The 26,752-nt window shown below is 44.3% G+C and overlaps 2 protein-coding genes across 2 annotated transcripts; one reads left to right on the top strand and one right to left on the bottom strand.

Annotated features, from left to right (window-relative positions):
• On the top strand, nucleotides 1–9,148 carry RAB33B (RAB33B, member RAS oncogene family). Its single transcript, XM_074823689.1, has 2 exons — nucleotides 1–366; nucleotides 6,347–9,148. The coding sequence occupies exons 1-2, from the start codon at nucleotides 121–123 to the stop codon at nucleotides 6,788–6,790; spliced, it is 690 nt and encodes a 229-aa protein (XP_074679790.1). The 5' UTR covers nucleotides 1–120; the 3' UTR covers nucleotides 6,791–9,148.
• An 11,792-nt stretch (nucleotides 9,149–20,940) lies between these two features.
• LOC141922368 (uncharacterized) lies at nucleotides 20,941–26,687 on the bottom strand. The gene is made up of 7 exons (XM_074821502.1): nucleotides 26,280–26,687; nucleotides 25,489–25,722; nucleotides 24,549–24,608; nucleotides 23,739–23,870; nucleotides 22,485–22,631; nucleotides 21,597–21,657; nucleotides 20,941–21,411 (listed from the first exon to the last, which is right to left on the bottom strand). Exons 2-7 carry the CDS (start codon nucleotides 25,651–25,653, stop codon nucleotides 21,308–21,310), a joined length of 669 nt encoding a protein of 222 aa, XP_074677603.1. The 5' UTR covers nucleotides 25,654–25,722; nucleotides 26,280–26,687; the 3' UTR covers nucleotides 20,941–21,307.
• Between the last annotated feature and the right edge of the window lie 65 nt (nucleotides 26,688–26,752).

The raw sequence follows: 26,752 nt of genomic DNA on the forward strand, positions 1-26,752 counted from the left end.
GCGCGCACACTGAGGGCCGTCGTTTCATCCCCCGGGGTGGCGGGTAACGGATCGCGGGAGGGAGGAGGAGGAGAAGAGCGGGGCGGTCGCGGTCGCGGTCGCGTCCCCGTTCCCGGCGCGATGATGGCGGCGTCCGACGCGGAGTCGTCGCTGGAGCTGAGCCTGACGGGCAGCGGCGCGCTCCCCGGCGGGCTGCCTCCCGCGCGCTCCCGCATCTTCAAGATCATCGTCATCGGGGACTCCAACGTGGGGAAGACGTGCCTCACCTACCGCTTCTGCGCCGGCCGCTTCCCCCAGCGCACTGAGGCCACCATCGGCGTGGACTTCCGCGAGCGGGCCGTCACCATCGACGGCGAGCGCATCAAGGTACGGCCGGGGCGGCGGCGAGGCGGGGGGAGCCCCTGGGGCGAGGCCGGGAGCGCTGCCCGCCGCGGCCTGCTGCTGGCCTCCCTCCGCCCCGGCGGCCCCGCCGCTTTGGGCCCTGCCCGGCCTTGTCCGCAGCCGGGGGTGCCCCGAAGGCCCGGGGAAGCAGCGAGGCTGGCGGGAGGACCGGCCGTCGCCGCCCTCCCCGCCGCCATGCCGCTCCCAGGTGTGGGTTCACAGGCTCTCGTGTCACGCTCCGCCCAGAAGTTCAGATGGCCGGTAGCCTCGGCTCTATCTGCTCTTCAGCTTTAAGACCGCCCCGCCTTGCTCTTGTTGGAAATGTAATGACTACATAGGTTTCTACGATGATGAAAAATTTCAGCCATGGGCCAGACCTTTGCACAGCTTTTGACAGGTGTCAATCAATAATTTCTCCTTCAAATGGACTTCTAGGTAGATCTCTTACTTCCTAGTACTTCAGCGTTGGCAGTGCCTGGTATCACCAGCTTGTTGCCTCCCACAAATTCTGCTTCTCCATTAATGGAGAACGCCACTTAATTGGCCTAACCTTCAAGTCTGCAAAGCTATGCAGATGCTGCTAAGAGCATTTTGCTTTAAAAATGTCCTGATAAGAAGCTGAACGTTGTTCAGGAGTGAACTGCTGCATCAGTGGTAGCAATGTGTCACAACTTTTTAATTTGGGGGGGGATTCTGTTAAGATTGCTCCATGTTTAGGCAAGTGTGGTACAGAACTGGACAGTGACAGGCTGGATACCAAGCTCATGTTTGACTGTTGGTTTTTAGTCTGTTTGTAGGTTGAGCTAAAGCTTAGTCCTACAAAACTAAATTTAATGAAAAAATTGACGGGGTAACAATTGGTCTTTTGCTGCCTTTGCACTGTAAAGCAAGTTTTACAGGAGGTTGCAGAGAGCTGGGGATGAGCCTCTTTAACCAAGTAATAAGCGATAGGACAAGAGGGAATGGCCTCAAGTTGTGCCAGGGAAGGTTTAGACTAGATATTAGGAAGTATTTCTTTACAGAACAGGTCGTTAAGCGTTGGAATGGGCTGCACAGGGAGGTGGTGGAGTCCCCATCCCTGGAAGGGGTTTAAGAGTCGTGTTGACCCAGCGCTGAGGAATATGGTCGAGTTGGGAACTGTCAGTGCTAGGTTAACGGTTGGACTAGATAATCTTCAAGGTCCTTTCCAACCTTGATGGTTCTGTGATTCTGTGAAATATACCTAGTCTGCCCCGTAGGTACACCAATGCTAGTGATGATCCTAACAGTCATTTGCAGCTGAGACTACTAGCTGCTTGCAGATGCAGTTTGTTTACTGGGAATAACGTGGTTTTAAACAGAATCCCTTTCTACTTCTGTATTACAGTTTGTTTCTATGAGCAAAGTTTAATAATGTGTAGAAAAAGGGAGTAATGGCAGTCTTGGAATTGTACTTTTGCGTTTATTATCACCAGGCTTTGTAATTCAGCTTACAGTCGTGTAGCTGAAAGTTACAGTTTTCCCTTGCTTGCTAGATTAAAGAAATTGTGGAGGGCATATAAGTCCATTTGTATTCTTCTCTTGTGTTTTTTTCACCTTATATCCTTCTTTTTAACAAAAAAAAAGAAAAATGAGTAACAGTCTTTGTTACTTTTTTTCTTTATAAAACCAGCACTTCTTTGGCTGTCAGCTGAGATTCTGTGCTCCCTGGGCTGGTGCTGTCTGTGACAGAGGAGAGAACCTCCTGAGGGGTATCATCTTGTTAGCACCATCTTACCGACTGGCATTTTCACCACCTCTGGATTATGCCTGGCCTTTGTTGGAGAGAAGTGAAGAAGAGTATAGCGTAATCCACAGTTCTGAGATGCTTTGCATAGGTGGTAATGCCATTTTGTTATATATGGTGCGGTAGGTTGTTTTGCTGCGTTCTTGAGGACATTACCTGTTGAATATACAGGTTCTGGTTGAGGGAGGGGGAGAACTGAAGGAGGCCCTTTTGAGACACGTTGTTTTCTGGGAATAAACTTTATCGTTGTGGCCAGGACTCTTAGGGGGGTGCTGTGTGTTGTCAAGTATGCACCAGTTTTTGGGTTTTGCCAGCTCCTCTCACCCATCTTTGCTTTTCTTGCTTGCAGCAGTGAACTCCGGCAATGCCTCTTGAACCAGGAAAGAGAGGAGCTCAGATGAACCCAATTACTGCTGTTCTTGCTGCGCCCTGAAGGGCTTGCTGAGCAGAGGAATTTTTCCTCTCATGTTGAAGGAGATTATAAAGTAGTGTCTTCTCTTTCTCTCTTCTCCCTTCCCCCAGCCAGCTGGATGGTCATTCTTGCGCTGCTACAGTACCGAGCGTTTCCCTTGCAGCTGGAGAAATGCTGTGTCATTGGCAGCAACACAGGCACGGTTCTTCTCACCAGGGTTTCCCACACAGGAATTGTGTAGAATTTCAAGACACAGGGACGAGTGTATCCCTTTGTAGCTTGTACAGTAGGCTAACAGCTTCCTAAGAAACACTGATATCTAGTTGTGATGAACAAATTAAAATTTTCAACAAATGCATTTTTTTTGCATTTTAAATTTTTCTCTTCCTAAATTGATCTAAGCATTGAAAATTGAAGAAAACAATGATGTCACTCTTCACTGACCTACATTAAAAGAGCAAAGGATGCGCATGAAATTCAAAGAACAAAGTCCAAACATCATGTTCTATACCTTTGAGCTCTTCAATTTTTTTTTCCCACATCTTGTCGAAGGAGACATAGTTTACCATTTTATCTTCATTAAAAGCCAGTTTTGTTTTTACCAACGTGTTATAAACCATACAGGCTAAGAGAGTCCTTGTTTAGAAAACAGCCGTTCTGGATCCACAAAAAGGAGTCAGAAGGTGGGAGGTGATAGCTGAGTCAGTATAGCTAAGTACCATTTGTCTTTCCCAGGGAGTGTGACAAAGTGATTCTGTCCACAGTTTTATTAGCTGAATTATGCTGTTAAACTAAATTTTCAAATCCCACTTTTTATAATAGCCCTCTAAAATATGTGCTCCCTTGAAGATGGATGGTATTGAACTAATAATGAAACAGTAATCTTGCTGTTAATTCATCAGTGCGCATCTATTAACTTTAACATTTTCAGTGTTGTTTTTTAGTAGAGCAAATATTGGGGGGGGGGGGGGTGTCACAGAAATGGAATGGTTTCTTCAAATTCACCCGGTAAGAGGAAAAAAGAAAATTCTTAAGTGTGAAATTTTCGGTCTTGGAGGATTTGTCTCTCGGTGCAAATGATTCCATGCCAAGAATATTAACGTTTTTAATTTGAGATAATACCCTTCAAGCTTGAAAGCTACATGTAAATAAAATTCAGGAGGAACTGTAGTTTAAGCTTAACTTGGAAGATATATAAACCTTTAATTTAACTTCCCCTTCTCTACCCAATCTGTGGATCTGTGCTTGACTGAAGCATGACTGATTTCTGCTCTGTGAACAAGGTGGGGAGAGAAGTGTAAGCTCACAGCTGCCTCTGAAAATGAGCTGCCTCTTCAAATTAATTTGATATAGCATTTTCCAAGATTATCTGTAGTAATTCCTTTATTCTGTTGTCTGAACGTAAAGATTACTTCAGTCTGTGCTTCTTTCTTCTCTCTTTAATTTGTCAATTTCGAAATTAATGAAAATTTTCCATGAGTCTCCTGACTTTATAACGTTTTATAAGTGCATAGAACTAGAAGTATCTCTCATCTGGGTAGGTGAATGAATCTTACCCAGACTTAGGTGCCTATCTGATTGTCTAGAGTCCCTTAACAGACCGTGGAGATGCAGTCAGTTGTGTTTAGAGTGTAATGCCATTGGCAAAAAGCGGGTATTTGCTCTAAAATGAGATGGATTCCAACTGACTACTGTTTTCTGTGATCAGAGGCTAGGGCAACTTGCCTTGCTCCTCTCGGTAATCTTAACGACCCTTTTAGAAGCAGCACAGGGGTGAGTCTGTGGATCAGAAGCTGTAGGTAAGTGGACTAGACGGCAGAAGCCAAGCTGTTCTGATGTCATCATGTGAATTCTCAGTTCCCCTGATGAAACCCGTAACTGCCATTTCCACCTGCTCCAACCGGAGTTCTTCTCAAAGATGGGTGACCAGGATTTTACTATTGCAAAAGAAGTCACACTGTCCTGAAACATCACTTACTCTTTCTCCTTCGCTTTATCTCACTAGTGATTCATAATGTCCTGTGATTGACTCGTGTATCTGGATCGTCATCCATTTTAATAATTTCCAAACTGATGAATACTGCACTTACAGGAAAAATCTTTATTATTAGTCACTGTTAACAAGACTTTGCATCTGCTTCTGTTTCACCCTACTTCTACTGCTCCAGATTTAAAAAAAAACTTTATGTGGTACTGTAATCCTCCTCTCTATCCGTGATGTATCTTAGCTTCTTGCCATCAGCAAATTTCCCTGGCGCTTGGGTTTCCTTTTATTAATATTGAAGTCACTGGTAAAAATGGTAAACAAGGCATCTTTCAAGACACTTGTGATTTCCAAGTAAGTTTTACTGAAACATTTGGATCAAAGGAATGCAGAACTATGGTAATGGGAGAAGAGTTTTATCAAGGGAAGTTTTTGACTCTACCTTTCATGGGAACAGATGGAATTTTAAATTTACTTTCATCATTTACAGAACATTTAATATTTCTTGAATTCCAAGTGTGAAGAAAAACACTACTTTCATTCCCAGGGAAGAAACATTTCTTTCTGACAGTTTTGGCTCAAAAGTTAAAAGCTGAAGTACTAATCAAACTGCCTCAGCCGTCAGGGATCAGCTGTACAGGACAGACAGGAAGCCAGGACTCAGTTTTGACCCAAGAAATCCAATGCTGTCATTCAGTGTTAACACCATTAATAAGGTGTATGTGATAGAGCCACACACTAGTTTATTTCTGAGAGTGTACAGTTAATCTAGCGTTGTAGGTGAACTGGCTCTGGCTGCTGTATGTTGCAGTTCCTTATCTCCTGGAGAGCAATTTTGTTAAAATATCACTGTGTCCAATAAGTGCACCATTCTGTAGCATAATCTACTCATCTGAGGATGCCAGGCTTCCATTCTACCAGGATGATGGATGCATTTAAAATTTTAATAGTTGTTGTTTGAAATACAAGCAGATGTAAGGCTTGGTTTGGTTTGTCTTAATCTGAGCCTGAAAAGTTCGAAAGCATTTCAGTTCTTCTGAATGTTTTTTTGTCTGTTACACTGACTAGGCTTCAAACAAATATGTTCATTCTGTTTAGGATAGAATGATGCATACCTGGAAATAGTAGTAGCATGTTAAGATAACAGGAGGTTTATGTACATTAGTATGGTTTTTTTTTTTCCCTGTTACTTACAGTATGGTCCTAGTTTAAGTATTAAATAAGCTTAAGCTAGAGGTTCATCACAGGAGGGTTTGATTCCAGTAGATATACTGCAGAGAAAGATTTCTTTGACCTCAAATTTTTGTGGTTGGTGGTGTTATTTATGCATGGTCTGATTTCTTCCTACTTTTCCATAGTACCACAATAGGCAGTTAACTTCATGCTAAGAACAAAAATTTGGGGAAGATGATGTTATTTTTGGCAATAAAAAAATCATGCCAGCTGAGAGGTATGCTGCGAAATATATGTTGTTTTCTCAAATAAAAGTGCTATTGCCAAGACTCCAGGATTTGTTTTTGTAAAAATCTTACAAAATACACGCTCCAATAAACTCTCAGAGATTCATACATGTGATCAAGTTGCATCATCGTTTCTTCCTGGCTCCAGTTGTGAGCAGCTTTGAAAGCAAACGTTTGAAATTGCGTGAAAGCAACAGTTTTCTTCAGCACAAGCTTTTTGGTATGATTAATTCAGATGAGTGGATTTCTGTGATCGTATGACTCCCCTAGCTATGGGTGATTTGTGTTATTTTCCAACGTGAGTAATAAAACATTTTTTCCTCCCTTTGTCTTTCCCTTTTCAGATCCAGCTATGGGATACGGCAGGGCAGGAGCGCTTCCGAAAGAGCATGGTGCAGCACTATTACAGGAATGTACACGCTGTTGTGTTTGTGTATGATATGACAAACATTGCCAGTTTCCACAGTCTGCCCTCATGGATAGAGGAATGCAAACAACACCTTCTTGCCAGTGATATACCACGGATTCTTGTTGGAAATAAATGTGACCTGAGAAGTGCTATTCAGGTACCTACGGACTTGGCCCAGAAGTTTGCTGATACTCACAGTATGCCGTTATTTGAAACCTCTGCCAAAAACCCCAATGACAATGACCATGTGGAGGCCATATTTATGACACTGGCTCACAAGCTTAAAAGCCACAAGCCATTAATGCTTAGTCAACCCCCAGATCGCAATGAAATACATATAAAGCCTGAACCAAAACCTGCCATGACCTGCTGGTGTTAAATCATACTATTATCAGTTATCACCTTGTCTTGTTTGCAAATACTTCAAAATTATGATCTTGGCAAAGTTCCAGGTTTTGGTAGCAATTATTGAGAATCTCTTTGGCACTTTAATGTGTTGGTTTTTTTTTCCTGGTGTAGATGTGCCCATCTCATGTTCTTGCACTTTGTAACTGTACTTTCTGAATTACTGAAGTTTCACTATAAACGTACAGGAAAGTAAACTTTCAAGTGAAGTTTTGACAAAGCAATTCTACTTGAGCTCTTGCTGCCTGAGATTGTTTTCATCACTTGTGGTAAGGTTATAAATAGTAAGCCAGTTTACTCTCATTTTTGGTTGCTACTTGCATTGGAATAATGTAGGAGAAAAAGTGTTATGTGACAGACAGCTTTATTTTTGGGTCAGCGAGTGGGGAGATTTTTGGCATATGAAGGAATAGCTGGTGACTGCTAGCAAATTGCTAAGCAAGTACCTTTTCATTTTATGAAGAAAAACCAGGACTCTCAGATGAAGTTTGGGCTGTCAGTGTAGGTGCAAACTGCTAGCTTTTGGCCTGTCATTCCACTGTAAACTTTGACTTGTAGCGCAGGATATGAGGTAAATTTGGGACTATAACTGCCCATAACTTCTCTGACCTTACTAAAACTTCAATGGGGACTTATTTCTAAAGACGCTGTATTTGAGTTGAGTGTCCCAGGGTAAGTAAAAACACGTAAGTAAATAAAAGATTGGGTGAAGTTGGCAAAAGCATACTGGTTTTCAAAGACAGGGGTTTCAGAGGGTTTTAGTGATGATGAATGCTTTTCAAATATCTTGAAAAAGCTTTTTACAACCAACTTCATAACATATTTTAGGGATGGATATGCTTAGGACAAAATTTTAGGAATACAGGGCTTCCTTAAAATACTTCTGAATACAAACTGAATTAGATCTTGAAATACAGAGAAAATCTGCCAAATACATCATCTGTTGCAGATTCTTGAGATAAAACCTGCTTGCATAATGTCATGGCTGTATGTGGGGCATCCTTGGCATTACTAATATGAGTTAGTAATGTGTTGGGTCAGATGAGGGAAATTACTCCTCCAGAACCATCTTCTTCTGTGTTCTCATAATCGCAACTGTTTTATTTCAGTGCTGTTTGAAGGTCAAGTTTCATAATAAAAATGGTGCTAGGTTGCGCATAATTACATAAAGCGAAATGTAAGCCATAGAATGCAATCTATGACTTCATTCATATGCCATGTCAATGTTCTGTGACTTAGTTTTTAAAGGAATTGAGGTAAAAATGAAGATTTTTCATTTGCAATGTGTAGCGTGTGATGCTGACTGGAAGCTAAATGGAAGGGCCGGTTCGGAAGCTGCCACCCTAGTGATCACATTCGAAACAAATTATTGAAACAAGAGAATTAACGTTACTTAAGCTATTACAATATTAATTCTATGTAAGATGTAATTCTATTGCAAATTATACTGGCAAAAGAAAAATGCACTGACTTTTTCTAGATTTAGAAAAGGCATTCAATTTGGTCTAATATGATTAAGATCTTTAAAAAGAACCTAAACAAAAGGTAATGTTTTCTTCCTGTGTAAAGCTGCTACAACTGTGACAGTAATTTTGTTTGGGAAACATTTGTAAAAGGGAACTTTTGTATTCACTCTGAACCTTACATGACTAGAATTTGGTTTACAGTCCTTTCAGAAACAATCTGCTTTTTAACACTAGTGTCCTTAATGATTTTTTAAGAAAGGGATTGATCTTACATTTATGTGTATACTATTGTAAATAAGTATGGTTTACAGTCCTCTCGGACAATTTGTTTTTCACTCATGTCCTTAATCCTTTTTCTCAGAAGGATCCATCTTAACTGTTTGTATGTCAGCAACTGTTTTTTGTTTTTTTAATTAAAAACAATCAACAGAATGAAGAATTCCAGAGTCAGTCAGTCAGGTTGGGGTTGAGGTGAGGAAGTTACGTAGCTACAGTGTTACTGTTAAATTTGATATCAAACGTCCGCAAATCTGATAAGCTTTGAGTTATTCACAACCTGTAAATAAGGGCCCTCATGTCATTAAAATTGTGTGGAAATAATGATTAAGTATGTAATTTCATCTTCAGCACAAAGCATGTTTTAATGGTTCTGCCGTAAAGGTAATGTGGTCATCAATGCAGGATTCAGTATGCTTCCTGGCTTTCAGTGGTGATGTTCTGCACACAAAATTGATGTCAAACGTACTGAATACTTTGTATATGTATTTTCACTTTACCAAACTGTAAAGTTGGGTTATTTTGTATGTGTTGGGGGGAGGGCAAGACACAATCCCAGAAACCTAATAAACTGGCTTTGCCACAAACTGTTACCACTTGTTTTCAATATTATGCTAGGAATGATGATATAATTCTTATGGTAAAATCCATAAAAAAAAACTATAAGGGAGGAAAAAGAGCTTCTAGTTTCTGTGTGTGTGGGCGACAGTTTTGTGAAAGACTGTCACAATACTTGGACTACTGTCAGTGCTTTCTTGCGATGGCTCCGAGTTGTTTTGAAGCATCTGAAGCACCCACCTGATGATTCAGAGGCATGTTTGGGATTTATTTCAGATTCCAGAAGAATGGGAAGGGATACAACGGTTATAAAACTAGGAATTACTGACCCTTGAATATATGTCAGGACCTTAAAGGAGTCTTCTCCATTACTCCATTTAACTTCGCATAGAGGTGGAATTTTTGTTTTCTCAAAAGTCAGTCTTGCAGGTTTCTGTATGTGTACGCATGCACATGTGTGTGCACACGGGCAGAGCAAGGCTTCCATTCCAATTAAGCTGTCTTTTTAGTAAATGTAGACCTTTTCCCACCAAGGAACTCTCAAATCATTTGTGTTATATAGTGTTTCACTACTGTCCTATTTATGCTCCTCTTCTAGTTCCACACTTAATAGTGTATTAAAAAGCTAAAACACCTTTCAGAGATGATTTGCATGTTTAAATATGATTGCAGTCATTGCTGCTCACACAGGTGTTAATTCTACTGAATGATTCAAAGATGTGTCTATGAACTGTGTATACCTTGTGCTTTTGGACCCTGGGAATGACCAGAAGTGACCTTGGTAGGCTACCAAAAGCGTGTCACAGTCGTGAGCCCTTGTCCGAGACTGACACTAGCTATTTCATCAAACTGCTTAGGAAGGAAGTGACTTTCAGCTTAGGAAGGCAAAAGGCCAATGTCATACAAACTCTAGACGTGTCCTAGTATTCATGCATGTACTTGCTGTGCATTAGGGTTCTCTTGGGGTTATTTTTTAATGTCTCACTTCTTCATCATGATGCTGTAGCTAAGAAGCATCAAAATGCTTGGACTTCGTATGTGTACTGTAATCTCCCCAAAGCAAAAAATTGCTGATCCAATAAAGGGTCTAAAGTACATAGTCATTAAAGAACTTGAAAAATGAAATAGCTTGTCATTTTTGCCAGCCAATAATTCTACAAGGCAGCTTTCCAGATGTAGTGAGAATAGATGAGGACCCCTAATGAAAGTAGTATCACTTGAATATTCTTTCAGCTCAAAAATATGGCTTAATGATCTAAAAATCAGTTAAGCTCTGGCTTTGATGGAAGGGAGTAGTGTGGGAGTCCACACAAGAATTCAGGTGGAGGCAGCCCTGCTGCCTGCTTCCCACCCCCTCTTTGACCTTTGCCACCTTCATCTGTGACTCACAGGGACTTTCCTATCTGGAATCAGCAAAGCAGGTCAGCAGAAAAAACATCAGTGACTGTTTTCCCTCAAACACCACAGTGTTGCATGAAGACAAAACGGATCAGTGTAATGCTTGCCTATGGCTTTGATCAGTCTCGGACAAAAAATTGCTGGTTTTGTCTTTGTCTCCCATAACATTTGATCACGTGCTGCAAAGGCAGCTCCTCTATTTTGCAGCTGGTCATAGACTGTTAGTATCTGATTCATCCTGTATGACATGGCACAGTTAACTCCTGTTTAACATCTTTATTGATGTTAATTATTGATATAATGTTAACTCCTGTTTAGCATCTTTATTGATGATCTAGATGAGGGGATCGAGTGCACCCTCAGTAAGTTTGCAGATGACACCAAGTTGGGTGGGAGTGTTGATCTGCTCGAGGGTAGGGAGGCTCTGCAGAGAGACCTGAACAGGCTGGAGCGATGGGCTGAGGCCAACTGTAGGAGTTTCAATAAGGCCAAATGCCGGGTGCTGCACTTCGGCCACAACAACCCCCAGCAGCGCTACAGGCTTGGGGAGGAGTGGCTGGAGAGCTGCCAGTCAGAGAGGGACCTGGGGGTGTTGATTGACAGCCAGCTGAACATGAGCCAGCAGTGTGCCCAGGTGGCCAAGAAGGCCAATGGCATCCTGGCTTGTATCAGCAATAGCATGGCCAGCAGGGACAGGGAAGTGATCTTACCCCTGTACTCGGCACTGGTGAGGCCGCACCTCGATGACTGTGTTCAGTTTTGGGCCCCTCACTACAAAAAGGACATTGAATTACTCGAGCGTGTCCAGAGAAGGGCAACGAAGCTGGTGAAGGGTCTGGAGCACATGTCGTACGAGGAGCGGCTGAGGGAACTGGGGGAGTTTAGTCTGGAGAAGAGGAGGCTGAGGGGAGACCTCATCGCCCTCTACAACTACCTGAAAGGAGGGTGCAGAGAGCTGGGGATGAGTCTCTTGAACCAAGTAACAAGTGATAGGACAAGAGGTAATGGCCTCAAGTTGCATGAGGGAAGGTTTAGACTGGATATGAGGAAGTATTTCTTTCCAGAAGGGGTTGTTGGGTGTTGGAATGGGCTGCCCAGGGCAGTGGTGGAGTCCCCATCCCTGGAGGGGTTTAAGAGTCGGGTTGACCCAGCGTTGAGGGATCTGGTGGAGTTGAGAACGGTCAGTGTGAGGTTAATGGTTGGACTGGACTGGTAGACTTCAAGGTCTTTTCCAACCTAGACGATTCTGTGATTCTGTGAATTGTCATCTCTAAATTGTAACGCTGCACTAACATTTTCCCTGACTGATCATCTACTGATTTGCTGCTTTTATAAATTTGTTGGAAGTCCTTGTCCCCTCTTGGTGAATATTTTCACTTCCACTTGAATATATGTAACTCTAATAGGCTTTTTGAATATATGTAACTCTAATAGGCTTTTTTTTTTTTTTTTTTCCGGAGTCCTGCTTTCAAGGCCATTGACCAATGTTTTGTAGCACCTCGATTCCCAGATATAAAGTAGAGCTACATGTCAATTTAAAGTAATAGTAATGTTCCTTTTAAAATGGCAGTCTGGTTTTCTATGCAAATCAACACAAAAACGACATGTAATCTTAAATCTAAAGTTGTAGATAACATTAGAAATTGGCATTATTCTAGAACTCACAAAAAAACCACTGTTTTGAGTTTGAGGGTTTGGTGTTTTTTTCCCCTCTGTTGACACTGGACACCCAAAGGAGGCCTCTCATTCATCCTGCTGAATGGTGGCGTCAGCGAGGGCTGTGAAGCGACATTGAGAGGGAAAGACTTGCTGCTGGTTTCCAGTTACGTGCTGGGACTCACTGGGCTCTGTGCAGCCTCCAGCTGCAAAAGCAGCACCATAGAGGCTGACACCTATTGAAGTGCTTCCTGAAGGCAGCTCCTTGTACTTCACACAGGTACTTCCAGAGCCCAAAGGCAGGCGTGGAAAAGCTGCCAGCCATGCAGGGACACTCACTGAGGTGGATAATCCTGCTCCGTGCAGGTATTATCTACATGTATTATTTTCTGCCTTTGCTGATTCACCTCTGGTAATGTGAATCATGAATGACAGAATACTTTGCTAACCATTTAAAATGAATGAAAAGCAAATTTCTCAGCAATACCAATGATCATTTCAAGAAACTCATAATCCCCTCCCCGTCCTGCTCTTCTCATCCCTGAAAAACAACCCAGAATTGATGTAATGTGACTGAGGCCTGGGGACTGAGGTACAGGTGACCAGAGGCATGGCTTAGAGTTGCAACTAAGAATGAGAACATCAGCCACAGCATTTAACAAATGTGCTGCTCTCTCCCTCTCCCCTCTGTCCTTTTTTTGTGTTTGTTTGGTTTTTTGCATAGCAGAACTTGCAACTTTACCATCAAGTGTACAAGAGCTGATATTGCTGCGTATCAAACATTCAAAAAGAAGTAGCCTGTTCTCTCTTCCCTGACATTAATTATAAGACTGGCTTTGAAATAAATGGGCCATCTTAAAAAAAGAAAAGGCGAGGGGGCGCATGTTTTGGATTCCTGCCTGCTTGCATCTTATTTTGAAACCTGTAGGGTGCACTTGGGTCTCACAGTCTGTGTTTCCATTAAGAGATGGAGCTTGAATACAGACCTTGCTTATGCATCTAAAAACAACAACAACAACCCCCCCCACCAGAATCTTCAGATAGTTACTTGCTCCCAGAGAATCAAGGAAAAGCAAAGATATTTGACAACACTGAAGAGCTCAAGGGGCCTCTCTCTTCTTTTATCTGCCCATCATAAGCCATCTACCTGTCAGGTCTGGTTTAAAACAAGTAACTCTCCTTCTTTGCAGCCCTGTCTCTGTGTTTGAGTGTAACAACAGTACATTAGATAGTCAGATCTTCATTTTGGAAGATAATGGTGGGGTTTTTTTTCTTTCTACTAATACTAATATTTTTCAGTAGGAGGTATATAGAGTGTCAAATTTTAAAAAAGGATAAGCATTGTCTTTCTAACAGCTTATAAATGCCTTTTAAAATAGACTTTCAGATGCTGTCAGACCCCTGAAAAACAAAGAAGTGTTGTATAGCTATAGCCATAAGCACACAAAAATTGCAACGGTAAAAATCACAATAACATGGAGCCTACAGAGACTGTGTGATTACAGCCTATATTCTTCATACACACATGTGCATGCACACACACACAGAGGAAGAGACAACTGGTGTGAATGTGAGCATATGAAGAGTCATAAGACCATGATCTTAGCTTTGTAGTTCCTTTTTTTAAAAAAATTTTTACTGTTTGCATTGCCCCTTTGAAAAGGTCACAGGCAGAAAAAAGGCTCTGTTGTGAGGCAACATGGTAAACTCCCTCTTAATGAATATTTGTATTTATTTTTCAAAACATCTCACTGTGCATCTAAATCACATGTCATAAAGCAGAGGCCGTGTTTAAAGACCATTTTCCTCTCCCATGGCCAAGTGTCTGTGTCTCGGTTGTGAGTGCAGACCCCTGGAGCTGGAGAGGCTTTCCTTCAGCTCTCTTATTTTTCCCCCTTCCCCATGTGGCAGCAGGCTAACATCGGGATGTTAGTAATGTGTAGGCTGCCAAATGCGTTTTAAACCCCTATCTTCAGACTTCATCAAGGGAAAAAAAAAAAATCAACCGACGCTTCGTGCTACCAAGTGAAGCTGGCAGAAGACATGTTCAAGCAAAATTATGTTGTCTTTTACACCCCACAGTGAAACTGGAAGTCCTGGCCATGGGATGGTGGGACTGCTAAGATTTTCTGAAGGTTTATGAAAAAAACTATACACATTAACAGAAGAGAATTTATTTTTGCATGCGACTGAATGGAGGGGGGGTGGGTCTCCAAGCTACAAGTAGCTGATGGTAGGGAATGTGTGTTATGTCCTGACCCTGCACTTATCCTTGTTCCTAAGCATTTGGAGTTGGGGTCTTTTTGGCTTTTGGCCAGTAAAGCCTGGCCAGCCGTGCTCTCCAGCCCCTGCCCACCCGGGGGACACCCGTCAGCCCTGCCTCACCTGCCTGTGCCTCTCCCAGCAAGGCTGGGGCAGGCTGGCTCAGCTTTGGGGCCATTGCAGAAACGTGGAGGTACAGGTTGACACTCTTGGCTGCTGTTATGTAAAAGCCTGGTCACACCCCCCACCCCCCCCCGCCCCCCTCACACCCACCCCTGTGCAGGAAAACACAAACTGCTCTGGGGTGTTGAGGTGCTGCTGTTCTTGTCCTTTGTAATCCTCCATCCCCCGGTGCTTTTCTTGTTCCAGGAAGGGCATACAATGAGAAAAAGATTAAACTGACCCTAAAATACATGCAACAGCTTTTCCATTTACTTCAAGATATTTTTAACCCGCTCACAAATCAGAGGCAATGAAGGGCTCCTGGCTTCAGCAACTAAAGATTCAGCTGCAGATAAAAAAAAACATTTGCTAATCAGAGGGGGTTTTCAAGTTCCTGTATGCGATTATTCATCCTCATTACTACCATGAAGTACTAACTTCAATATCGAGCTAATATCTGAGTCACTGTGACGCTGCTGTTAAAAAGCACAATGTTGGCAGCCCTTGTGACTGGCTCCTAAAGCTTGCAATAGTTGTGCTTTTCTCAAATTGCATCTGAAGTGAAATAATTTGGTTCAAAAGTTTCAGCTTTCATTAAATAGGTAAATTTCATTTTTCTGCATGGTGCCAGATAATGATATATTAATATATATAAGATCTATGTTCTATATACATAAAATGATGAGCAGAAAATATGTATATTCACATAGATTTTTTGGGCATCATAAGCATGCAATCTTGGCATCATAATGCAACAGTATGTGGGGGGCAGTTGTACAGAATTCCAACTTTTTGTTAGAGCAGTGAGGTGACTGTGTAGCACATGACACTCATGAGAGTCCAGCACTAGTATGTGCTTTAAAGCTCCAGCTCTCAGGCTTTATGGGTGAAGGGCTGTTTGAGGTAGCAAAGACTTGGGTCAATCAGAGTTGCCAGGCTTGCCTGCACAGGGCAAAATCAGAGACACAGAACTGACTCCTCTGAGATACGGTTGGGGCAAAAAACTTAGCAAATGAGAACACCAGCCGTAATTGTAAATTAGTCTCATGGTTAGTGGGTGGGGGGAAAGGGCCTAACAATATTTACATGCGCTGTTTCAGGATAAACACTAATATTGATTTTAAAAAAAAGTGTATTTAAAAATATGTAGTGGGAAGAAGTCAGAAGATGAAACATGAAATATAAAGTAATTTATTTTTTTAAATTAAGATGACTTATAAATGTCACGTCAATTAAAGAGAACCCACATGTTTCTGGTAGTTCCGAAGCTGTAACTACAAAAAAAAAAAAAAGCCATTACTGCAGCAGCTCAGAAAGTGCAAGTGAAACTATGTAGTTTTATAGTGTGTTTCACTTAGACTGACCTGAAGAAGTGCAGGACAAAGTACTTGCTGTCTTTACAGAAAAGCTGCTAAGCAAGGCTGGGAAATGCTGTTTCGTTTGATGGGCTTTGCCTCCTCAATTTAGAGTCAAGTCCAAGCACTTTTCCCCATGCTTATACACTGTTAGTGCTGGAGAATCATAGAATCATATCTCAAGTTGGAAGAGACCCATAAAGATGGAGAAATCACACAGACTGACTCCAAAAAATGTATGCTGTGCTCTGGTTATATTAGGTGGATTTTCTGCTGAATATATAAAAAAAGAAAATAAAACCTTCCTTCTTTCAGCTGTAGGCAAATTCCACTTTCTATTTTCAGAATATATCTGTATTTTGATTGATTACTACTACTCCCATCCTTTCGCAGCTCTTTTAAGGCTCTCTTCTGCACCCCGCTTTCCCCCAGCAGCGAGCAGGATGTTTGCAGGTACCGCAGGCTGCTGGATGGAAGGGAAGCAGCCAGCCAGGGAGCCTGATGCAAGAAACTGCTGTACCAGAGCCACTGAGACCCAGCAAAGGCTTTGGGGAGAAACTCTTGCTTTTTCAAGCCAGATAATTCTTCTCCTATAGACTAGTACCCTTGTGTAGTAAATTGTTTTTTTAAAGAGCAAGAACCACGTATTCCTTGAGTCATTCCCCACAGGACATATTTTAGGCCAGTTCATCTACCTGTAGTAAAGTTTGACTTAAATTTTTAAGTATTGCACGCTAGAATAGGCAGGGCTACGGAGCATGCAGAGCTGTGATTTTTATTCCCTGGCTTCTCACTACTTTTTGCCAGCAAAGGGGAAAGAGATCTGTGCCCAGAAAAGCTGACTGCTTTCCACTGCCCAGGCCCTGAGCACCAGCAGCCCAGCATCACAGGGGAGGAAGTGTATCAACCGTGTACATCTGGAGCTTGCAAACTGCTGTAGGGGTGAGGGGCAGTGAGACTAAACCCCTGTGTTGGTAGCAAACAGTGTCCAGAGCACACCACATCAGTCTGAAACCAGGCTGAGAAAAAAAGCAAAATGTTCCTGTCAGAGAACACGATGTAAGTATTGGGTTATGAGACTGGAAGTGAAGTGGTTAAAAAAAAACCACAAAACACAACAACAAAACCCAAACAAGCTAGTTGTCCAAAAACATACCTGAAATGGCTCTCTGAGCCTCACTGGGATGAAGACCCCTCTGCTTCCCCTCCTCCCCCAGCACCTTCTAGCCCTTTCTCAGGGAGGGGAACCGGCTTCAACAAATACTTTGCCCTTAGTTGAACATTAACTCACAGAAGCAGCTTCCCTGATTAACCTTCTGATTACACCCTGTGATTAACTCTGGCCACTGCTAATGGAGAGGCTGGCAGCCTTTGCTTTTATAGCCTAGGGATTTGGTGCGCCTTGTTCTATGCATCAGGAAATAGGGTAACATTTGGCTGAGCTTACTCACAATAGAAAAACATTTTAGGACATAAATGCCTTGTCTTTGAGTTAGTATAAATAACACTAACACAAAGTGGGCATGAAGGGCTTGGTGTCTGTGTAATTTTGTTGTATGGGATCACATAAGTGGTGTCCATAACCCATGTCAAAAGCGAGGTGCTGGTGTCCTGCCTGCAGGCTGCTCAGGTTAGCTGGGTGGTTTCTAACACACTCAAGAAAAGAGCTGGATGTTTGGCCTCAAGGAGATCCGGGGCATGTTTGTGTCTATCATTCCTCTTCAAAATGCCAAGTTATTTCCACTTCTTAGCGATGAAGCATAAGGTGTGTGTGACTAAGGTGCAGCTCCCATGTGTGCAGGGTGTTTTGGTGCAGAACAAGCTCTGGGCTCCGGTGGAACCTGGAGTTTCTATTTTCCCCCCTGGGCTTTGCTTGCGTTATTCTGCAGACACTGTGCTGAGGTGTACTTGCTGCCACCCCCACCCCCTCACCCTGTGTAACTGTGCCTCCCTCCAGCAGCCACGGGCCTTTGCCCACCCCAAAGGGGAAATCTTGTGGGGCTGGGAAGGAGCAGCAAAGTCATGACACTCAGTTCCTGGAATCTTGCCAACAATGAAAAGTCTGTGGGGAGCAAATGAGGAGGTCATTTCTATCAGAGGTGCTATGGATGTGTGTTTACATAATAAAAAAAAATCCCTCTGACTTCCATCAGCGAAAGCTGGGGGTGACGCAAACCACAAAAAGTCCCTGGAGATACGGGCAGGCTCTGGGAAGGCACCGTAACTAGCATGTGGAACAGGCTACTAAATATAGCACTGGAAGCTGCAATTGGGAATATATTTTCTGCAATGCTAACCAATTAGAGGGAGTGACATTATATCGGTACTCAGTTTCCACCAATTTCCATATCGCAGCTGTTTCTTTTCTAGAAACTCCCCTTTTTTAGAGAACTGTTGAATTTGAGTGTCTGTAAGGGATCTTCGGTGCTGGTATTGCGATAGCGATGCTGCGATTGCACCACTGGAAGGACCGTAAAAAGAAATACGGCCACCAAGGGCTTTACAGCTGCTGTTGAATCAATTACATGCATTGTTATTTAGAGGTGGCATAGAGCATACTTCTCTTTTACACACTCATACTTCACTATCTGCTCTTAAGGCCATTTCACAGCCCAAGCCACACTGGCAGAGGTCCACCTGTCACTAAATGCCACTGATCAGCCGCTTCCAAAGCTGGCCGGGAGGAACAGGCTGGGTCCTGGGCTCGTGCCTCAGCGCTGTGCCAGGAGCCCTGACCTGTGTCGCTGCACCTTTCATACCCTCATCTCCAGAGTCACCCTTCTGCGCCGATGGAAACAGTGCTGCAGCCGAACAAGGGCTAGTGATGGGTATTCTCTGCGTGCTTGCCATAAAAGCTAATTGCTCTGCTCAACCAGCAGTCAAACACTGTTGAATTATACTCAGTATGTACCGTCTCACACAGTAATGACTAGTTACAGAATAGCATCTCTGGATGGGATTGTAACAGCGTTCCCTAACCAGGAATGATGCAGTGGCTGAGCAGTGCATTTTAGCAACAAACTTCTAGCAAGTCTCTCCTTTCAAAACCTGTTTTAGACCAAAGGAGAATCAAGGCTGCACTGCTTTTAGCTATTAGCAATCACAATAACGTCTCAGGGAGTCTTACTCTCTTTTAATGTACAAGAACGGCAGTTTATGTTAATCAAGGAGAAAAACCCCAACATTTCATCGCAGACTGTTTGGAGTTATGCCAGAAGCATCTGAGGATGGGGAAAGTAGTCATGCTCGGTGCTTTGACGCTTGCTGACAGGCACTATACCAGAGAAAAAGGCACAGCATCACTTTTGAATTACAATGTTTGAATTAATACAGAAATTCAAACATTGGTACCTTCAAAGGACACCCACAATGACATCCAACTGTGTTTTGGTCAGCATAGGCAAACACATGAAGGTATTCAGAGCCAAGGCCAGAAAGAATGTGGCTACTGTGGCCCTGAGTTGAGCTGCTGGACTGAGCACTGAGGGATGTGGCCAGTTCCCCCAGCAGAAGCCAAGCAGCGGAGGAAGCGATGTGTGACCAGCAAAGGGCTGTGGGAGGAGGAGGCCAGGGGTTAGGGCTGCTCTCTTCATCCAAGTACCTTTCTTTATAATCCTAGACATTAATAATCTTAATGGTTAAAGTCAGTAACAGAGACACTTGGTAAGTACCTTACATACAAAGGGGTGCCAGAGTTCACTAGGACTTCCTCAATATGTAGCTTAGGGTATTTTTCTGTTCGAGATGACATCAGAAGTTGTAGAACATCTTCAAATACAAACTCTTCAAAATTTGAAGATGTTTAGTCCCAGGAATTTTAGAAATAATTTAACAAAAACTAACCATCCATCTCTGCACTTCACCAACCCCAAGAGACTAGGAAGCTGGGACAGGATTTGCTAACTTGCATATACCTGGATTAATTGCATACCGTAATGCTAATTTTTGATGACGTAGCTGTGGCGAGCTATTTTGGAACCAAGGGTGTTTTAAGTGCACATGTGATAAGCACCAACTCAGAGGTCTGCCTGGCATTTTGTCTGTACAGTGCTTTCATGAGGTGAAGGCCTTCATTTAGGTGTCAGAGTCCCTTTACTAGTGTTATGAAAAAGACTTGAGTCTCTAGAAAAAAAGAACAACCAATAACAATTTCATTCCCTCTCTCTTGGGAATGGGAAAGGCACCTTCTATGCTGCAATAAGGGAAATCTTATCTGAGATCATTCCTGGAGTTACATGCCTCGTGGTGGGCAGGACTTATCCTACTACTCACAGCACTTTCTCAAGATGGGAACTTACTTTCCAAGCCCTGTTCAAATGGACGTGCTGTGTCAATTTACGTGGTGGGATAAGTCATCTACCACTTCATGCTCAAGGCCTGCAGGCAAGACATTCACTCGACAGGCACCCCTAAGCCTACCTTAAAGTGAATCATAAAGTACATAAGGGAATTTTATGCACCTTGGGAGATGATGGAAGCTGTAGTTCCTTGGTCTACAGGACTAGGAGGACCTCTAGAGAACCTCCAACAGAGGACCTTGGTCTAGATCTGTAATAAATTTTAGCAGAATGGGCCCCCAAATAAGCGTTTTTTTTAAAAAAAACTTTCAGTCTCCAAAGTCAAAAAAGAAAAAGCTAAACTGAATTCAGAGTCTCTAAGTTACTCTGTAAGAGGAGCGCCTGCAACTCCAGTACCTACCACTCTCTAGCATTGCACTTCAGCACTAAAACTAATCGTACCAACACATGCACACCCCACAGAATCCACATTTTGGCAGAGGTACCTGAATGGCACTGGCCAGACCCAGTACAGTATCATAAACTTCACCTACCCCCACCCCTGCCAAGAAGAAAAGGAAAAGCACCCTGAAGCTCAATAATGAAGCGGGTCCTTCATTATCCTCCACCCCCTATTGTATCATCCAAATAAATCATTGGGTAAGGGAGAGAAATCAAGATAGCAGTTGGAGGGGGAAATTACTCCACAACCAGTGTCTTTTAAAAATTAAATGTATTTAATATTTGAATGCCTCAGGCCAGCACTGCTAGACAAATTGCACGATGAATTCTAGTGGAATAAAACATGATTTAAGTACAAAAGCTGGAGGAAAAAACGTTCACGCTTTCCAGAGGCAATGAGGTATTTTAACTATACAAAGTCTGAATGTCCAAAACCATCTTCAGATCTTCCCCTTTGCACTGTGATCTTTGCTGAACGTTGGGCATTCAACAGTTCTCTCTTTCTGTGTTTTTCAAAAGGCCAAGGAAAAGTGCGTAACCATCTTTAAAGACAAAGAACTTCTTACATCTGTCTTGCCACATTTTTAGACTAGTAGCTTTAAAATGTTCGACCACTTTTTCAAGCCATTCTGATATATGGTGGAGGTTTGGATGCGTCTTCCTCTGCATCTACATCCTGGGCTGGAAACCGATCTGGGAAGTTAAAAATTCTATCCCCAGGGCCTGTGTGGGGAAGGAAAGAGGAAACCATGAAACCTGGCGTAGACACTTGCACAAAATCCTGAGTTCCTTTTGCCTCAGAGTATTTTGGTTGTCAGGGTTTTGGCCTGGAATGTAAAGCTTATTCAGGATGTTCCTGCCACATTCCTGGTGAATATCAAAATACACGGAGGGAAAGAGTTACTCACTTTGTACAGCGCAAACCATTTCCACAGCCTGACTTTGGTCCTCACTAGGTTGCAACCATTCCTGAGAAAGAAACAATGCCATCAAAAACCTCATCTGGGAGTTTGTTCAAGAAGATATACCTGAACTAATTTTAAAAGTCTCTGTAGTCCACTCCTCCTAACAAGTTTTAGTTTGAAAGTTTAAATAAAGCAGCCTCAGATTACTCATTCAGTATTGCTAGTCAAGAACAGCTGCCTGGTAACCTTTATTCCTTACCTTGTAACCATTAATTCCTTACCAAATGAGATGGTTGGAGGTACATGTTTAATACAGCATGAGAATTACTCTAGTAGCTGGTATTTACTGAGCTCACTTAGCAGAGACACGCGGCGTGTGCCCCATCACTTGAGGTAGAGTCCTCATAAATTAGCAGTAAAATGTGGTGTGTTGTCTCCCCTACATTTCACACATGATACAGGAGATATTTTTATTATTGAATTTGTAGTTCTAGGGATAAGGCACCTTGGTGTGTAGGTACCAGTAAGTCTTTGAAACGCTGTACCAGGAGCATCCGTTGGTTTAAGGATGGGAGAAGGAGGAACAGTTTTTGAGAGCAGGAATTCATAGGAAATGGGACCACAGTAGCTTCAGCACTAATGATTTGGAAAATGGAGATAACTTATGCTAGGTCTTACACAAGACTGTAAATAAGAGGGAAGTAGTAAAAAGAAAAATACAAGAAGTATAAAACCCTTCTAACACGCACTTAATTTCTTAGAGTTAGCCCTGGATGACTGAGGTAGAGCTAAAGCTAGGTTTATCGAAGAAAAACACATCTTCTCCCCAGTTTCTTGCCCTCCCACCCACACTCAGTACAAATAAATGGTGGCCTGGGGCTCCTCACTCACCATCCCAGTTACGCTGTCGTAGCACGAGCAGCGTGGAAGACTCCGGCATCCCAAGTAAGCCATCACCAGCACAACAAAAGCACTGCAGATAGATGCAGCTAGCATGGCTACGTTAGCACCCTTGACTACTTTATTAAGTATGAACTTCTGCAAGCAGAAAAGGAAACGTTAAAGCCACATTGAAAAAGTCCACATTGAAAAAGTGAAGTTCTCCACCAAAAAATATTCTAATGACTGCAAGAATGCTGCGATGGCATTGTAGGCGATTGATTCAGAGGCAGTGTTATTTAAGGCTTTTCTTCCTGTGCTCTGAAGAGCAAGCCAAGTGTGAACTTCAAATCTGAAAAGAGCAAGCAGTAAGAGAAGGCTTCTGATTAAATATAAGACACTATGCAATGGCATCAGGTTTGGAAATAGCTTTAACGATCAGTAGAAATCCAAGGAATGGCTGCTCCTGTTTGCACTGAGCATGAGAAATGCCTTCTCGCTGTACTGCACCTTAGCAGCCTGACATTTTGATTTATCCTGCAATAAACTAACAAACAGCTTAATCTACCTGGAATGTTTTCATCCCCACAGGGAGCCGCCGCTTGTACCAGGTTTGAGGTACCAAAAGGCTAACTCATTCCTTCTTTTCAGCTTTACTGTGGAGGATACACTTGAATAACACTCAGTTTTAACCAGCTGACCTGTAACTGCTGTAACTCCGTCACCTGAGGTGCATGCTGGAAGGGAATTGAGCCTCGCAACTGCCATCTCAAACCAGGCCAGCCCCTATCCCTTTTCACGAGCAGCACCATGATTTTTTTCCTGGCACAACCCAAACGCTTTTGCACTCAGCAGCAGCAGCAGTGAACCCGACTGTGGTGTGTTTAGGCGCATACCTAGCGTGGCTCCCTCCGGGGATGAGCTGTTGCTCCCAAGTAGCTGCTTCTCAGACAGGCATCCAGGCGAGCTGGGTGTTCATTCTCATAGCCACTGATACCAGCCGTGCTGCGGCAGCAGCAAACGGCAGGAGCTACCTATAAAGGGTCTATCTAGCCCTGCGTGGTTTTGTGGTTTTCAGTACCTAACTTGATACTTAGCTGTAGACTTAATACAAATCTTTTTAAACAAGTGCCCTGCTGCAGGCACCACTTTGAACTCTAATTTAGGCACCCTGGAAGTCTGGTTTGGTTTCCAAGTCATGCCTACTAATGTTTGCAGATTAAAACAGTCATGTTGCCCAGTAATAGGCATGATATTGATACTTACTGTATGGATAACGTGGACTGGGGCAGAACTCAGCTCCTCCTCTTCACCATAGTTCAGTGTGAGGGAGCTATAAACTATTACAATGAGGATGGCAACACAAGAGAGTATGGAAGCAACTATCAGCACATGCACCTAGACAGGAAAAGTAAAGGAGAAAAAGAAGGGGAGCAGGAGTTAAAACTATCCTCTGACAAATCAACACCATTAATACAGACAAAATGTACTTACAAGCATTGTAGGTACTAGCCCTTGATCTCACGTAACACTAAAAAGTACCTGGTAGCAACAGTCACTCAGAAGCCAAACACAATGCAGTAAAGGTTTCCATGATACTGAATTTCTGAGTTATGAGTCCCAAATCTTAACCATGGGTGCTACTTGGACCCAAAGACTTTGTTCTTAGAGATCTCTTACTTATAAACAGTATCCCCCCTTGAAGTTTACATGGCTGGAGAGACCTGCCTAGAAAATGCAAGCCAATTAACTTGTTTCCTATTTTAGTGTACACAGTTCTCAATAACAGGAAGGAACACCAAAAGAAATGCATTCAAAAGCAAGCATTTTTACAGATTTTTGCTTGTTATTAGAGCCAGCGCTCGTCTGTTGCAGCAGAAAGCGAGGTAACACCGCATCCTCCTTTTGCTTTGGAATGTAGCAGCTTTTATGAAGATAACTAAAGGAAATAAGCTCTCAATCCTGCAGAAGGACCAGCCAGCTCATTCCCTACCAAAATCGTCTTCAGTTGCCCCAACAAGATTTTGCCCCCACCCCATACACACACAATTCCCCCTCCCCGCCCTCCAGGCTTACAAGAACTGGATTCTTCCTCTGAGAGGAAAACAGAGCCAGGACACCTGGGACTCCCATCACCTGCAGAGCACAAAAGGAGTTGGTAACTGGCAGACAAGTATCAGATTCAGAAGATAAACTACTACAGAGCAGAATAAAAGCCCTCGTTTTCAAGGCTTGGATCAGAGTAACTGTTGGGTCAGAAATGGAAAGAGAATTGCTGATTTCTTCTATCTCTGCAGCATCTCCCGGGGACAGGACACTGCATGAAATTCATCTTGCCCACTCGCTACCCCCACAGCAACAACCCTCTGACTGGCTTTACAGCTCCGGCCAAATAATAAAACTGATCAAGTAAGTGTGATTAAAGAGCTAAAAAGGCACACTGCTTTCCCAAGTCCTTACGCAGCCTCCAGATGGAAGAGAGCACTTCAGTACAGCTCCCTCGTGGCATGGCTCACCAGGGCACGACTAGTGACACCACGGCACGACTAGTGACACCAGGGCACGGCCAGTGACACCATGGAGTGAGGATGCCTGCTGCCTGCTCCTCCGTGCAGTACAGAGAATTAGTGGCACTGTGCCATGGGACACAGATCATCACCCAGATGTTCATCTACCTGATGTGAGGAGGAAGTGTTCCCCTCCTAATCTTAGGTGGCCTTGTTGTGGTCATCATGCTTCTGCAAAAACTCTGTCAATTGCCACTATGGCTCGTTTTCTACATTAACCAGTAGAAATGTATTTTATTTAGCTCCTTCAGAGAAAAGTCTGCTTGCCCTCTCCTGTCTATACCACAATCAGGAAACTTATTATCTGGGTTCAAAGCAGGAAACCAGCGAAGAGGTGGCAAGTGATCCTGGCCTCCTTCCCACCCCCAAGCTGAGTACTAGTGGGTAGCAGTGGGGGAAAAAAAAAACCCAACACAAAACAAAGCATAGAAAGTAGAGTGCAACTTTACCATCCCAGCCCAAATGGGAGCTCTGGTTTTGCCCAGCTGAGACTCCGTTCTGAAAACGCCATCTATGAAGCCGCTGACGACGCACACGGTGCTGAAGGCTATCTGGAACAGCCCCAGTACCACCATGTTCCTCTGGTTAAAGATGAAGTATCGATAGCGATCCATCCTGCTCTGATCCACACATAGATCCCGCCAGGCGGAGTGGCCTTCCCGCCAAGGGGAGAGCAGCTCTTCCTAGGGAGGAGAAAGAAGGGATGGGAGCATCAGCGCCCGGCGAGCACCAGGAGTACAGAGTTCAGCTCTTGCTGAGCTCCGGCGGCGAGAGTGAGCAAAGGTGAGTGCTCTTCTGAGGAACCGTCACGCTGCTGCTGGGCAGGTGCCTGGGTCACCATTTCTGGTGTTTCTGGAGGGAGATGCGCGATCTTCGCCTCAGGCCTTTTTTCCTTCGGGCTTTCTGCTGCCCAGAAGGGCACGGGGCGGGGGGTGTCGCTTGGCTTTATGTCCCTTTCCGAGGACAAACTCTGTCCCTGGCGGGGAAGCCGTCGATCCCCCTGCGGCCGGGCGGGCAGGAGCCGGTGGGGCCGCCTGGCCAAGGGGGGTTAGGACCGCCGGACACCGAGACCCGGCTCCCCGCCTCGCTGCTGCCGCTCCCCGAGGGCTGCCACAACCCCGGGGTGCCTGCCCCGTCGTCGTGTGTCCCCCGCCCCCCGTCCCGGAGCCGGCAGGGCCCAGGAGGCGCCGCGCCCGCCCTGCCCTGCCCGCAGCGGGAGCCCCCGTTGCCGGCCCCTCACCTGAGGCGGGGCCCGGCCCGGCCCGGCCCGCACTCACCGGCGCTGCTCCGCGTCCGGTGGAGCCGAGCCCGCAGCGGGGCAGGTACGGGGAAAGCTCCGGCTCCGCCTCCAGGGGGGAAAAAAAAAAAAAAAAAAAGAAAAAAAAAAAAAAAGGTTCCGAGTCGGTGCGAAAAAGAAAGCGAGGAGGGTGGGGGAGGCCGCGCCGCGCCGACTCCGCCCGCTGCCCCCGCCCCGGCGGAGCGCCCCGGAGCCCTCCCGGTGGCCCGGCGGGGCTCTGCCGGTGCCCGGCAGGTGGGTGCCCGCGCTGCCCGGGGAAGCTGCTGCCGCCTCCAGCCCCAGGCGGCCCAGGGAGCGCTGCCCCGAAGGCTGCCGGCCCTCCGCTCGTGTTTGGCAGTTGGTAATAGGTCAGCTCCCGCTTCTCTAAAGGAAGCCACGGCCCCTCCGCGGTGCGAGCGGCGAAGGGCTGTAACACC

Source organism: Strix aluco, chromosome 4, assembly GCF_031877795.1.
Source record: "Strix aluco isolate bStrAlu1 chromosome 4, bStrAlu1.hap1, whole genome shotgun sequence".
Lineage (NCBI taxonomy): Eukaryota > Metazoa > Chordata > Aves > Strigiformes > Strigidae > Strix > Strix aluco.

What these genes read in the sequence shown, in the direction of transcription:
- RAB33B (XM_074823689.1), top strand. Translation starts at nt 121, where the DNA reads ATGATGGCGGCGTCCGACGCGGAGTCGTCGCTGGAGCTGAGCCTGACG. An exon ending in TCGACGGCGAGCGCATCAAG is followed by an intron (nt 367 to 6,346) that starts GTACGGCCGGGG and finishes TTCCCTTTTCAG; the next exon opens with ATCCAGCTATGGGATACGGC.
- LOC141922368 (XM_074821502.1), bottom strand. Translation starts at nt 25,653, where the DNA reads ATGGATCGCTATCGATACTTCATCTTTAACCAGAGGAACATGGTGGTA. An exon ending in CTCCCATTTGGGCTGGGATG is followed by an intron (nt 24,609 to 25,488) that starts GTAAAGTTGCAC and finishes TGTGCTCTGCAG; the next exon opens with GTGATGGGAGTCCCAGGTGT. An exon ending in ACGACAGCGTAACTGGGATG is followed by an intron (nt 21,658 to 22,484) that starts GTGAGTGAGGAG and finishes TTTCTTTCTCAG; the next exon opens with GAATGGTTGCAACCTAGTGA.